At 40.5% G+C, this 13,512-nt stretch overlaps 2 protein-coding genes across 6 annotated transcripts; both read left to right on the plus strand.

The window, feature by feature from the left end:
• Positions 1–1,339: 1,339 nt before the first annotated feature.
• Positions 1,340–3,779, plus strand: Gm21304 (predicted gene, 21304). 3 transcript variants are annotated; one of them, NM_001270901.1, is made up of 2 exons: positions 1,340–1,445; positions 2,669–3,779. In NM_001270901.1, the coding sequence occupies exon 2, from the start codon at positions 2,695–2,697 to the stop codon at positions 3,487–3,489; it is 795 nt and encodes a 264-aa protein (NP_001257830.1). In that variant the 5' UTR covers positions 1,340–1,445; positions 2,669–2,694; the 3' UTR covers positions 3,490–3,779. The 3 variants fall into 3 exon arrangements, with proteins under 3 accessions (NP_001257830.1, XP_017169243.1, XP_030100654.1); XM_017313754.1 differs by lacking the exon at positions 1,340–1,445 and having other exon boundaries at positions 2,675–3,334; positions 3,416–3,642; XM_030244794.1 differs by lacking the exon at positions 1,340–1,445 and having other exon boundaries at positions 2,675–3,334; positions 3,419–3,642.
• Positions 3,780–9,848: 6,069 nt separating this feature from the next.
• On the plus strand, positions 9,849–12,316 carry Gm21312 (predicted gene, 21312). 3 transcript variants are annotated; one of them, NM_001270642.1, is made up of 2 exons: positions 9,849–9,954; positions 11,177–12,316. In NM_001270642.1, exon 2 carries the CDS (start codon positions 11,203–11,205, stop codon positions 11,995–11,997), a length of 795 nt encoding a protein of 264 aa, NP_001257571.1. In that variant the 5' UTR covers positions 9,849–9,954; positions 11,177–11,202; the 3' UTR covers positions 11,998–12,316. The 3 variants fall into 3 exon arrangements, with proteins under 3 accessions (NP_001257571.1, XP_017169244.1, XP_030100655.1); XM_017313755.1 differs by lacking the exon at positions 9,849–9,954 and having other exon boundaries at positions 11,183–11,842; positions 11,924–12,150; XM_030244795.1 differs by lacking the exon at positions 9,849–9,954 and having other exon boundaries at positions 11,183–11,842; positions 11,927–12,150.
• Positions 12,317–13,512: the final 1,196 nt, after the last annotated feature.

The raw sequence follows: 13,512 nt of genomic DNA on the forward strand, positions 1-13,512 counted from the left end.
ATCCATTAGATAAACCAACTCAAACACAAAAACCACATGATTATCTCGTTAGATGCTGAGAAAGCATTTGACAAGATCCAACACCCATTCATGATAAAAGACTTGGGAAGATCAGGAATTCAAGGCCCATACCTAAACATGATAACAGCAATCTACAGCAAACCAGTAGCCAGCATCAAAGTAAATGGTGAGAAGCTGGAAGCAATTCCACTAAAATCTGGGATTAGACAAGGCTGCCCACTTTCTCCCTACCTCTTCATCATAGTACTTGAAGTCCTAGCCAGAGCAATTAGACAACAAAAGGAAATCAAGGGGATACAAATTGGAAAAGATGAAGTCAAAATGTCACTCTTTGCAGATGATATGATAGTATATATAAGTGACCCTAAAAATTCCACCAGAGAACTCCTAAACCTGATAAACAGCTTCGGTGAAGTAGCTGGATATAAAGTTAACTCAAACAAGTCAATGGCCTTTCTCTACACAAAGAATAAACAGGCTGAGAAAGAAATTAGGGAAACAACACCCTTCTCAATAGTCACAAATAATATAAAATATCGTGGCGTGACTCTAACTAAGGAAGTGAAAGATCTGAATGATAAGAACTTCCAGTCTCTGAAGAAAGAAATTAAAGAAGATCTAAGAAGATGGAAAGATCTCCCATGCTCAGGGATTGGCAGGATTAACATTGTGAATCCCCTTTAAAGGACATTCTTTGTTACCCTGTCCGTTGCAGTCATAAAATCCCGTCAATTGTGACCATGTTTTGGCTTTGACTTTTGTTCAATTGTTGTTTTCTTTACTTTTGTTTTTAGTATCTACTGGGAGAAGTTTAGAAATGGTTTACTGAGTGATTAGGTGTCAAAAACTTTCATTAAACCCTTGGGAGGCAGAGGCAGGCAGATCTCTCAATTGGAGGACATCTCTTCTCTACAGAGTTTCAAAGACTGATATCTCGAAAAAAATATTTTTAAGAGATTTAATTATGTTAAGAGGGGTGATCTGAAGTCATTTTAAAATAAAACATTTAGTCTGATGTAGTGGCTATTCCTGGTTGTCAACTTGACTCTATTTGGAATGAACTACAATGCAGAATTGGAAGGCTCACCACTGACCCTTATCTGGAGGCTTGGAGGTCCTTATCTGGATCTTGGTATGGAGATCTTGAGCCATAGTGGCTATGGATTCCAGAAGATTGAATCTCGGAGTTTAAGGAACACACCTTTAATCTGGGCTACACCTTTCATCTAGGATTAAAGGTGTGGTGGAACACACCTTTAATCTGGGCTACACCTTCTGCTGGAGACAATATAAGGACATTGGAAGAAGGGAGTCTAGCTCTTGCTCCTTCGCCTGCTTGCTGTGTGAGACTGAGTAACTGCTAGATCCTTGGACTTCCATTCACAGCTTCGACTGAACAATTGTTGGGAATTTGGCTGCCGACTGTAAGTCATCAATAAATTCCTTTACTATCTAGAGACTGTCCATAAGTTCTGTGCCTCTAGAGAACCCTGACTAATACAGTCTGATGATTGGGTATTACACTGAATTAGCCACAGTCTTTTCTTCTGGCATCTGTTACAGTTGTAAACATTGCTTTCTTTAGTAATCTGTCTCTTTAAGGATTGCAATTATTTGTGGTGTGAAAACAGATTCAATTATCATAGATTGTAGGCTTATTTAGGGAGGGGGAGGTCCTTATAAAAGGAGTCTGGAGGGGCTTGGGCAGCACTCTTGAGAGAGCTGAGGCAAGCTACAAAGAGAGCAGTCTGCCGTGAGAAAGAAGGCTTGACCAAGAGGTGAGTGAACCACACCAACTAGTCTCAAGGAGCCTAATGTCTCCTAAGAGAGTTCCAGGTCTTCAGAGCTATGAAATAGTTCTTTCCCAAGACATAAACATAAAATTCAACTCTAAATACATTTGATTTTAAATAATCCAGTTTTTGACATTGGGTGGTCGTTTTATTCTAATTATGTTTGTTAAAATTTTTTAACTTCTGGTAAAATATAGAGATAGCATCATTTATCTCTGAAATCCAGAATTTACAAGGCAGCCCTGGACAGTTTAGAGCTGGCTGTGTGTACCAGGCTATCATGGAAGTTGGAAAGATCCTCCTGCCTCTGCCTCTTGAGGGCTGGGATTAAAAGCATTTGTTTTTATTTTAGTGTATTTTGTTTGTGACAAATACCCCTATGTAGACCTGGACAAACTGGTTATATTTTATATTCTATTCAAGTTCTTTCTGATGTGTTTGGTGTGGTGTTTCTACAGCAGACAGGTAGAGGTCAAAAGACTTGCATGGGTGAATTCTCTCCTCTGACTCTGGCACCCGGAGATTGGGCTCAGGTCACTGGTTTTGCTCCTAACAATACTTGCAATTTTTTTTTTTTTTAATGAAACTGTGGTGTTAAGGAACTGTGTTTGCATTGGAATCATTCTGAGTAGACCAGGATAGTATTTAACTAGTTTTCTCATTTGCAATATGGTTAGAAGGTACAGCTACATATACCAGTTAAATTCAATCCTTTGTGGGTATATACTGATCAAGTTCAAGCTTCTTGTTTTTCCTAATCAGGTTCTCAGGATCTCTTCCTTATGCCTTAATGATGCAATATGCTAAAAGGAGAGATGTAATTTTACATAAAATAAATTTTGTTTTCAAATCAGGTACCTTGGATACAAGGCCAAATTCCATGACTACCATGGCTGACAAAATGGACATGTCATTGGAAGACATCATTAAGCTGACCAAGATCCAGCAAAGACGTCATGACAGGCCTGATTCCCGGGTGAATCGAGGCACTGGGTCTAAGAGGTATAGGCCAGCTTTCACCCATGGTGGAAGGAACAGGCTGGCACCATACTGCAGACCAAAACAACTTCCAGACAAGTGGCAGCATGACCTGTTCATTGGAGGCTTCAGGGGTCAAAACCACGTGGATACTGGTGGGAAGCTCTTCTTGTCAAATCTGCACTTCGGAGTGTCAGATGCTGATATTCAGCTACTCTTTGCTGAATTTGGAACGTTGAAGAAATCTGCTGTGCACTATGATCGCTGTGGACGAAGTTTAGGGACAGCACAGGTGCACTTTGAAAGGAAAGCAGATGCCCTGAAGGCTATGAGAGAGTACAATGGCGCCCCTTTGGATGGCCGCCCTATGAACATCCAGCTTGCCACCTCACAGATTGATAGACAAGGAAGACCTGCACAAAGCAAAAATAGGGGCGGCATGACAAGAAACCCTGGCTCTGGAGTATTAAGTGGTGGAGGCACCAAGAAATGGACACTTGGAGGCAGCCAGGGAAGAGGGAGAGGCACCATCAGGAACTCAAAACTGCAGCAACAGCAGCAGCAGCAGAAGCAGAAGCAGCAGCAGCAGCAGCAGAAGCAGCAGCAGAAGCAGCAGCAGAAGCAGCAGCAGCAGCTATCTGCAGAGGAGCTGGATGCCCAGCTGGATGCTTATCAGGAAATGATGGACACCAGCTGAACAATTGAGCAAAGCTGCACAAGAACGGAACCCATGGCCTGGTCTGTGATGCCTAGACTGAGGGTTGGCTACTGGACCATGAACACAATGGTGGATTCCTCCTTTGCTTCTTTTGCTTTTCTCCTGTTTTAAAACCCCATGTAAAGTTCTTTCTTTCTCTCCTTCTTTCTTTTATTTACATTCAGAAATACACCTGTTTTGTGCTGAGTTATTTTGTGGATAAATTATAGTTTTTGCTTTTGTGAAGTTGGCATTTTCACCTTTGCCCTAATAAAATTGTGTGTAGAAATAAACAAGTATTCTGGAGTCATAAAGTAATAAGACGCCGCTGATGACTGATTTTTGTGGAGAATGAGTAACTCTCACACATTTTGGGTCTCTCTGGGTCTCCTTGGGTCTATAGAAGAAATTTTCACTAACCTAATGAAAGAGATCTGCCATGAACACAAGAAAGGCCTACAGAACTCCAAATAGTTTGGACCAGAAAAGAAATTCCTCCTCTCACCTAATAATCAAAACACTAAACGTATAAAACAAAACAAAACAAAACAAACAAAAACAGTTAGGGAAAAGTTCAAGTAAGGTAAATAGCCCAGACCTATCAGAATTACACCAGACTTCTCACCAGAGGCTATGAAAGCTAGAAGGTCTTGGTTAGATCTCATACAGATCCTAAGAGGACATCAATGCCGGCACAGACTAAGATACACATAAAAACTCTCAATGAGCATAGATGAAGAAACAAAAATATTCCATGACAAAATCAAATTTGCACAGTATCTTTCTACTAATCCAGTCCTGCAAAGGTTAATACATAAAAAAAGCCAACACAAGGAGGGAAACTACACCCTAGAAAAAGCAAGAAAGTAATCTTCTTCCAACAAACCCAAAAGAAGATAGCCAGACAAACATAAAACTAACATCAACGATAGATAACAGGAAGCACAAATCACTATTCCTTAATATCTCTTAACATCAATGTCCTCAATTCCACAATACAGAGACATAGACTGCCAGACTGGATACTTACAGGGCTAAGCATTTTATAGCATATAGGAAACAAATGTCCATGCCAGGCACTTCCTCAGAGCAAAGGGCTGGAAAACAGTTTTCCACCAAATGGTCCCAAGAATGAAGCTGGGGTAGCCATTCTAATATCTGAAAAAGTTGACTGTTAGTCAAAAGTCATCAAAAATATCAGGAAAGACACTTCATACTCATCAATGGAAAAATCTACCAAGAAGGACTCTCAATTTTGAAAACATCTATGCTCCAAATGCAAGGGGACCCACATTCATAAAAGCAACTTTACTGAAGCTAAAAGCTCACATTTCATGTCACACAATAGTTGTGTGGGACTTCAACACCCAACTTTCATCAATCGACAGATCAGGGAAACACAAACTAAACAGAGACACACAGTGAAAATAACAGAAGTGATGGACCATATTGATTTAACAGACATCTATACAACATTTCATGCTAAACCAAAGGAATATGCCTTCTCGCTGGCACCTCATGGTATCTTTTCCAGAACTGACCATACATTTGGCCACAACACAGAACTCAAAAGAAAGAAGATTGAAATAATCCCATGCTTCTATCAGATCACTACTGAACAAGGTTGTTCTTCCATAGCAACAAAAACACAGAAAGCAAACATACACATGGAAGGTGAACAATGCTCTATGATAACTCAATCATAACTTGGTAAAGGATGACATAAAAGACATTTTAGAATTTAATGAGAATGCAGGTACAACATCCCCAAACTTATGGGATATAGTGAAAGTAGGGTAAGAGGAAAACTCATAGCTCTGTGTGCCTCCCAAAAGAAAGTGGAGAGAGCATACACTAGCAGCTTAACAGCACACCTGAAAGCTCTAGAACAAAAAGAACCAAATAAACCCAGGAGGAGGAGAAGGCAGGACATAATCAAACTCAGGGCTGAAACCAACCAAGTCAACACTAAAAGAACTATATGAAGAATCCACAAAACTAGGAGCTGGTACTTTGAGAAAATCTACACGATACAGAAAGTGTTAGCCAGACTAACCTGAGGGCACAGAGACAGGATGCAAATGAACACCATCAGAAATGAAAAGGTAATCCCACGCATCCTATCTGATCACCACCGACTAAGGCTGATCTTCAATAACAACATACAGAATAGAAAGCCAACATTCACGTGGAAACTGAACAACACTCTGCTCAATGATTCCTTGGTCAAGGATGAAATCAGAAAGAAATTAAAGACTTTTTAGAGTTTTATGCAAATGAAGCCACAACATACCCAAATTTATGGGACACAATGAAGGCAGTCCTAAGAGGAAAACTCATAGCCCTGAGTGCCTCCAAAAAGACACTAGAGAGAACATATACTAGCAGACTGTGACGGCACACCTAGAAGCTCTAGAACTAAAGGAAGCAAATTGACCCAAGAGGAGTAGACTGCAGGAAATAATTAAGCTCAGGGCTGAAATCAACCAAGTGGAAACAAGAAGAACTATTCAAAGAATCAACCAAACCAGGAGCTGGTTCTTTGAGAAAAATCAACAAGATAGATAAACCCTTACCCAGATTACCTAGAGGGCACAGGGACAGTATTCTCAGTGTGTCTCAGTGGCAGAATACTTGCTTGGCACATGTGCAGCCCTGGGTTAGATGCCCAGGAAAAACCACAGTTAACAGTTGTCTGTTGTGTGAATCCCCTTTATTTTTTTGAATATTTTTTTATTATTACATATTTTCCTCAATTACATTTAGAATGCTATCCCAAAAGTCCCCCATACCCGCCCAACTTCCCTACCCACCCATTCCGATTTTTTGCCCTGGCATTCCCCTGTATTGGGCATATAAAGTTTGCATGTCCAATGGGCCTCTCTTTCCAGTGATGGCCGACTAGGCCATCTTTTGATACATATGCAGCTAGAGTCAAGAGCTCTAGGGTACTGGTTAGTTCATAATGTTGTTGCACATACAGGGTTGCAGATCTCTTTAGCTCTTTGGATACTTTCTCTAGCTCCTCCATTAGGGGCCCTGTGCTCCATCCAATAGCTGACTGTGAGCATCTACTTACGTTTTTGCTAGGCCCCGGCCTAGTCTCACAAGAGACAGCTATATCAAGGTCCTTTCAGCAAAATCTTGCTGAAAAGTGTATGCAGTGGTGTCATCGTGTGGAGCCTAATTATGGGATGGATCTCTGGATATGGCAGTCTCTAGATGGTCCATCCTTTTGTCTCAGCTCCAAACTTTGTCTCTGTAACTCCTTCCATGGGTGATTGTTTCCAATTCTAAGAAGGGGAAAAGTGTCCACGCTTTGGTCTTCGTTCTTCTTCAGTTTCATGTGTTTTGCAAATTGTATCTTATATCTCGGGTATACTAAGTGTCTGGGCTAATATCCACTTATCAGTGAGTACGTATCATTTGAGTTCTTTTGTGATTGTGTTACCTCACTCAGGATGATGCCCTCCAGGTCCATCCATTTGCCTAGAATTTTCATAAATTCATTCTTTTTAATAGCTGAGTAGTACTCCATGTGTAAATGTACCACATTTTTTGTATGCATTCCTCTGTTGAGGGGCATCTGGGTTCTTTCCAGCTTCTGGCTATTATAAATAAGGCTGCTATGAACCTAGTGGAGCATGTGTCCTTCTTACCGGTTGGGACATCTTCTGGATATGTGTCCAGGAGAGGTGTTGTGGGATCCTCCGGTAGTACTATGTCCAATTTTCTGAGGAACCGCCAGAATGATTTCCAGAGTGGTTGTACAAGCTTGCAATCCCACCAACAATGGAGGAGTGTTCCTCTTTCTCCACATCCTTGCCAGCATCTGCTGTCACCTGAATTTTTGATCTTAGACATTCTGACTGGAGTGAGATGGAATCTCAGGGTTGTTTTGATTTGCATTTCCCTGATGATTAAGGATGCTGAGCATTTTTTCAGGTTCTTCTCAGCCATTGGGTATTCCTCAGGTGAGAATTCTTTGTTTAGCTCTGAACCCCATTTTTAATGGGGTTATTTGATTTTCTGGAGCCCACCTTCTTGAGTTCTTTATTTATATTGGATATTAGTCCCATATATGATTTAGGATAGGTAAAGATCCTTTCCCAATCTGTGGGTGGCCTTTTTGTCTGATTGATGGTGTCTTTTGCCTTACAGAAGCCTTGCAGTTTCATGAGGTCCCATTTGTCATTTCTCGATCTTACAGCCCAAGCCATTGCTGTTCAATTCAGGAATTTTTCCCCTGTGCCCATATCTTTGAGGCTTTTCCCCACTTTCTCCTCTATAAGTTTCAGTGTCTCTGGTTTTATGTGATGTTCCTTGATCCACTTAGATTTGACCTTAGTACAAGGAGATAGGAATGGATCGATTCACATTCTTCTGCATGTTAACAACCAGTTGTGCCAGCACCATTTGTTGAAAGTGCTGTTTTTCTTCCACTGGATGGTTTTAGCTCCCTTGTCGAAGATCAAGTGACCATAGGTGTGTGGGTTCATTTCTGGGTCTTCAATTCTATTCCATTGGTCTACTTGTCTGTCTTCAGTACCATGCAGTTTTTATCACAATTGCTCTGTAGTAAAACTTTAGGTCAGGCATGGTGATTCCACTAGAGGTTCTTTTATCCTTGAGAAGAGTTTTTGCTATCCTAGGTTTTTTGTTACTCCAGATGAATTTGCAGATTGCTCTTTCTAATTCATTGAAGAATTGTGTTGGAATTTTGATGGGGATTGCATTGAATCTGTAGATTGCTTAACTATTCCACAAAATAGAAGTAGAAGGTACTCTACCCAACTCATTCTATGAAGCCACAATTACTCTGATACCTAAACCACAGAAAGATCCAACAAAGATAGAGAACTGCAGACCAATTTCCCTTATGAATATTGATGCAGAAATACTCAATAAAATTCTCGCTAACCGAATCCAAGAACACATTAAAGCAATCATCCATCCTGACCAAGTAGGGTTTATTCCAGGGATGCAAGGATGGTTTGATATACGGAAATCCATCAACGTAATCCATTAGATAAACCAACTCAAACACAAAAACCACATGATTATCTCGTTAGATGCTGAGAAAGCATTTGACAAGATCCAACACCCATTCATGATAAAAGACTTGGGAAGATCAGGAATTCAAGGCCCATACCTAAACATGATAACAGCAATCTACAGCAAACCAGTAGCCAGCATCAAAGTAAATGGTGAGAAGCTGGAAGCAATTCCACTAAAATCTGGGATTAGACAAGGCTGCCCACTTTCTCCCTACCTCTTCATCATAGTACTTGAAGTCCTAGCCAGAGCAATTAGACAACAAAAGGAAATCAAGGGGATACAAATTGGAAAAGATGAAGTCAAAATGTCACTCTTTGCAGATGATATGATAGTATATATAAGTGACCCTAAAAATTCCACCAGAGAACTCCTAAACCTGATAAACAGCTTCGGTGAAGTAGCTGGATATAAAGTTAACTCAAACAAGTCAATGGCCTTTCTCTACACAAAGAATAAACAGGCTGAGAAAGAAATTAGGGAAACAACACCCTTCTCAATAGTCACAAATAATATAAAATATCGTGGCGTGACTCTAACTAAGGAAGTGAAAGATCTGAATGATAAGAACTTCCAGTCTCTGAAGAAAGAAATTAAAGAAGATCTAAGAAGATGGAAAGATCTCCCATGCTCAGGGATTGGCAGGATTAACATTGTGAATCCCCTTTAAAGGACATTCTTTGTTACCCTGTCCGTTGCAGTCATAAAATCCCGTCAATTGTGACCATGTTTTGGCTTTGACTTTTGTTCAATTGTTGTTTTCTTTACTTTTGTTTTTAGTATCTACTGGGAGAAGTTTAGAAATGGTTTACTGAGTGATTAGGTGTCAAAAACTTTCATTAAACCCTTGGGAGGCAGAGGCAGGCAGATCTCTCAATTGGAGGACATCTCTTCTCTACAGAGTTTCAAAGACTGATATCTCGAAAAAAATATTTTTAAGAGATTTAATTATGTTAAGAGGGGTGATCTGAAGTCATTTTAAAATAAAACATTTAGTCTGATGTAGTGGCTATTCCTGGTTGTCAACTTGACTCTATTTGGAATGAACTACAACCCAGAATTGGAAGGCTCACCACTGACCCTTATCTGGAGGCTTGGAGGTCCTTATCTGGATCTTGGTATGGAGATCTTGAGCCATAGTGGCTATGGATTCCAGAAGATTGAATCTCGGAGTTTAAGGAACACACCTTTAATCTGGGCTACACCTTTCATCTAGGATTAAAGGTGTGGTGGAACACACCTTTAATCTGGGCTACACCTTCTGCTGGAGACAATATAAGGACATTGGAAGAAGGGAGTCTAGCTCTTGCTCCTTCGCCTGCTTGCTGTGTGAGACTGAGTAACTGCTAGATCCTTGGACTTCCATTCACAGCTTCGACTGAACAATTGTTGGGAATTTGGCTGCCGACTGTAAGTCATCAATAAATTCCTTTACTATCTAGAGACTGTCCATAAGTTCTGTGCCTCTAGAGAACCCTGACTAATACAGTCTGATGATTGGGTATTACACTGAATTAGCCACAGTCTTTTCTTCTGGCATCTGTTACAGTTGTAAACATTGCTTTCTTTAGTAATCTGTCTCTTTAAGGATTGCAATTATTTGTGGTGTGAAAACAGATTCAATTATCATAGATTGTAGGCTTATTTAGGGAGGGGGAGGTCCTTATAAAAGGAGTCTGGAGGGGCTTGGGCAGCACTCTTGAGAGAGCTGAGGCAAGCTACAAAGAGAGCAGTCTGCCGTGAGAAAGAAGGCTTGACCAAGAGGTGAGTGAACCACACCAACTAGTCTCAAGGAGCCTAATGTCTCCTAAGAGAGTTCCAGGTCTTCAGAGCTATGAAATAGTTCTTTCCCAAGACATAAACATAAAATTCAACTCTAAATACATTTGATTTTAAATAATCCAGTTTTTGACATTGGGTGGTCGTTTTATTCTAATTATGTTTGTTAAAATTTTTTAACTTCTGGTAAAATATAGAGATAGCATCATTTATCTCTGAAATCCAGAATTTACAAGGCAGCCCTGGACAGTTTAGAGCTGGCTGTGTGTACCAGGCTATCATGGAAGTTGGAAAGATCCTCCTGCCTCTGCCTCTTGAGGGCTGGGATTAAAAGCATTTGTTTTTATTTTAGTGTATTTTGTTTGTGACAAATACCCCTATGTAGACCTGGACAAACTGGTTATATTTTATATTCTATTCAAGTTCTTTCTGATGTGTTTGGTGTGGTGTTTCTACAGCAGACAGGTAGAGGTCAAAAGACTTGCATGGGTGAATTCTCTCCTCTGACTCTGGCACCCGGAGATTGGGCTCAGGTCACTGGTTTTGCTCCTAACAATACTTGCAATTTTTTTTTTTTTAATGAAACTGTGGTGTTAAGGAACTGTGTTTGCATTGGAATCATTCTGAGTAGACCAGGATAGTATTTAACTAGTTTTCTCATTTGCAATATGGTTAGAAGGTACAGCTACATATACCAGTTAAATTCAATCCTTTGTGGGTATATACTGATCAAGTTCAAGCTTCTTGTTTTTCCTAATCAGGTTCTCAGGATCTCTTCCTTATGCCTTAATGATGCAATATGCTAAAAGGAGAGATGTAATTTTACATAAAATAAATTTTGTTTTCAAATCAGGTACCTTGGATACAAGGCCAAATTCCATGACTACCATGGCTGACAAAATGGACATGTCATTGGAAGACATCATTAAGCTGACCAAGATCCAGCAAAGACGTCATGACAGGCCTGATTCCCGGGTGAATCGAGGCACTGGGTCTAAGAGGTATAGGCCAGCTTTCACCCATGGTGGAAGGAACAGGCTGGCACCATACTGCAGACCAAAACAACTTCCAGACAAGTGGCAGCATGACCTGTTCATTGGAGGCTTCAGGGGTCAAAACCACGTGGATACTGGTGGGAAGCTCTTCTTGTCAAATCTGCACTTCGGAGTGTCAGATGCTGATATTCAGCTACTCTTTGCTGAATTTGGAACGTTGAAGAAATCTGCTGTGCACTATGATCGCTGTGGACGAAGTTTAGGGACAGCACAGGTGCACTTTGAAAGGAAAGCAGATGCCCTGAAGGCTATGAGAGAGTACAATGGCGCCCCTTTGGATGGCCGCCCTATGAACATCCAGCTTGCCACCTCACAGATTGATAGACAAGGAAGACCTGCACAAAGCAAAAATAGGGGCGGCATGACAAGAAACCCTGGCTCTGGAGTATTAAGTGGTGGAGGCACCAAGAAATGGACACTTGGAGGCAGCCAGGGAAGAGGGAGAGGCACCATCAGGAACTCAAAACTGCAGCAACAGCAGCAGCAGCAGAAGCAGAAGCAGCAGCAGCAGCAGCAGAAGCAGCAGCAGAAGCAGCAGCAGAAGCAGCAGCAGCAGCTATCTGCAGAGGAGCTGGATGCCCAGCTGGATGCTTATCAGGAAATGATGGACACCAGCTGAACAATTGAGCAAAGCTGCACAAGAACGGAACCCATGGCCTGGTCTGTGATGCCTAGACTGAGGGTTGGCTACTGGACCATGAACACAATGGTGGATTCCTCCTTTGCTTCTTTTGCTTTTCTCCTGTTTTAAAACCCCATGTAAAGTTCTTTCTTTCTCTCCTTCTTTCTTTTATTTACATTCAGAAATACACCTGTTTTGTGCTGAGTTATTTTGTGGATAAATTATAGTTTTTGCTTTTGTGAAGTTGGCATTTTCACCTTTGCCCTAATAAAATTGTGTGTAGAAATAAACAAGTATTCTGGAGTCATAAAGTAATAAGACGCCGCTGATGACTGATTTTTGTGGAGAATGAGTAACTCTCACACATTTTGGGTCTCTCTGGGTCTCCTTGGGTCTATAGAAGAAATTTTCACTAACCTAATGAAAGAGATCTGCCATGAACACAAGAAAGGCCTACAGAACTCCAAATAGTTTGGACCAGAAAAGAAATTCCTCCTCTCACCTAATAATCAAAACACTAAACGTATAAAACAAAACAAAACAAAACAAACAAAAACAGTTAGGGAAAAGTTCAAGTAAGGTAAATAGCCCAGACCTATCAGAATTACACCAGACTTCTCACCAGAGGCTATGAAAGCTAGAAGGTCTTGGTTAGATCTCATACAGATCCTAAGAGGACATCAATGCCGGCACAGACTAAGATACACATAAAAACTCTCAATGAGCATAGATGAAGAAACAAAAATATTCCATGACAAAATCAAATTTGCACAGTATCTTTCTACTAATCCAGTCCTGCAAAGGTTAATACATAAAAAAAGCCAACACAAGGAGGGAAACTACACCCTAGAAAAAGCAAGAAAGTAATCTTCTTCCAACAAACCCAAAAGAAGATAGCCAGACAAACATAAAACTAACATCAACGATAGATAACAGGAAGCACAAATCACTATTCCTTAATATCTCTTAACATCAATGTCCTCAATTCCACAATACAGAGACATAGACTGCCAGACTGGATACTTACAGGGCTAAGCATTTTATAGCATATAGGAAACAAATGTCCATGCCAGGCACTTCCTCAGAGCAAAGGGCTGGAAAACAGTTTTCCACCAAATGGTCCCAAGAATGAAGCTGGGGTAGCCATTCTAATATCTGAAAAAGTTGACTGTTAGTCAAAAGTCATCAAAAATATCAGGAAAGACACTTCATACTCATCAATGGAAAAATCTACCAAGAAGGACTCTCAATTTTGAAAACATCTATGCTCCAAATGCAAGGGGACCCACATTCATAAAAGCAACTTTACTGAAGCTAAAAGCTCACATTTCATGTCACACAATAGTTGTGTGGGACTTCAACACCCAACTTTCATCAATCGACAGATCAGGGAAACACAAACTAAACAGAGACACACAGTGAAAATAACAGAAGTGATGGACCATATTGATTTAACAGACATCTATACAACATTTCATGCTAAACCAAAGGAATATGCCTTCTCGCTGGCAC

The sequence above is a fragment of the Mus musculus genome, chromosome 10 (genome assembly GCF_000001635.26).
Source record: "Mus musculus strain C57BL/6J chromosome 10, GRCm38.p6 C57BL/6J".
Lineage (NCBI taxonomy): Eukaryota > Metazoa > Chordata > Mammalia > Rodentia > Muridae > Mus > Mus musculus.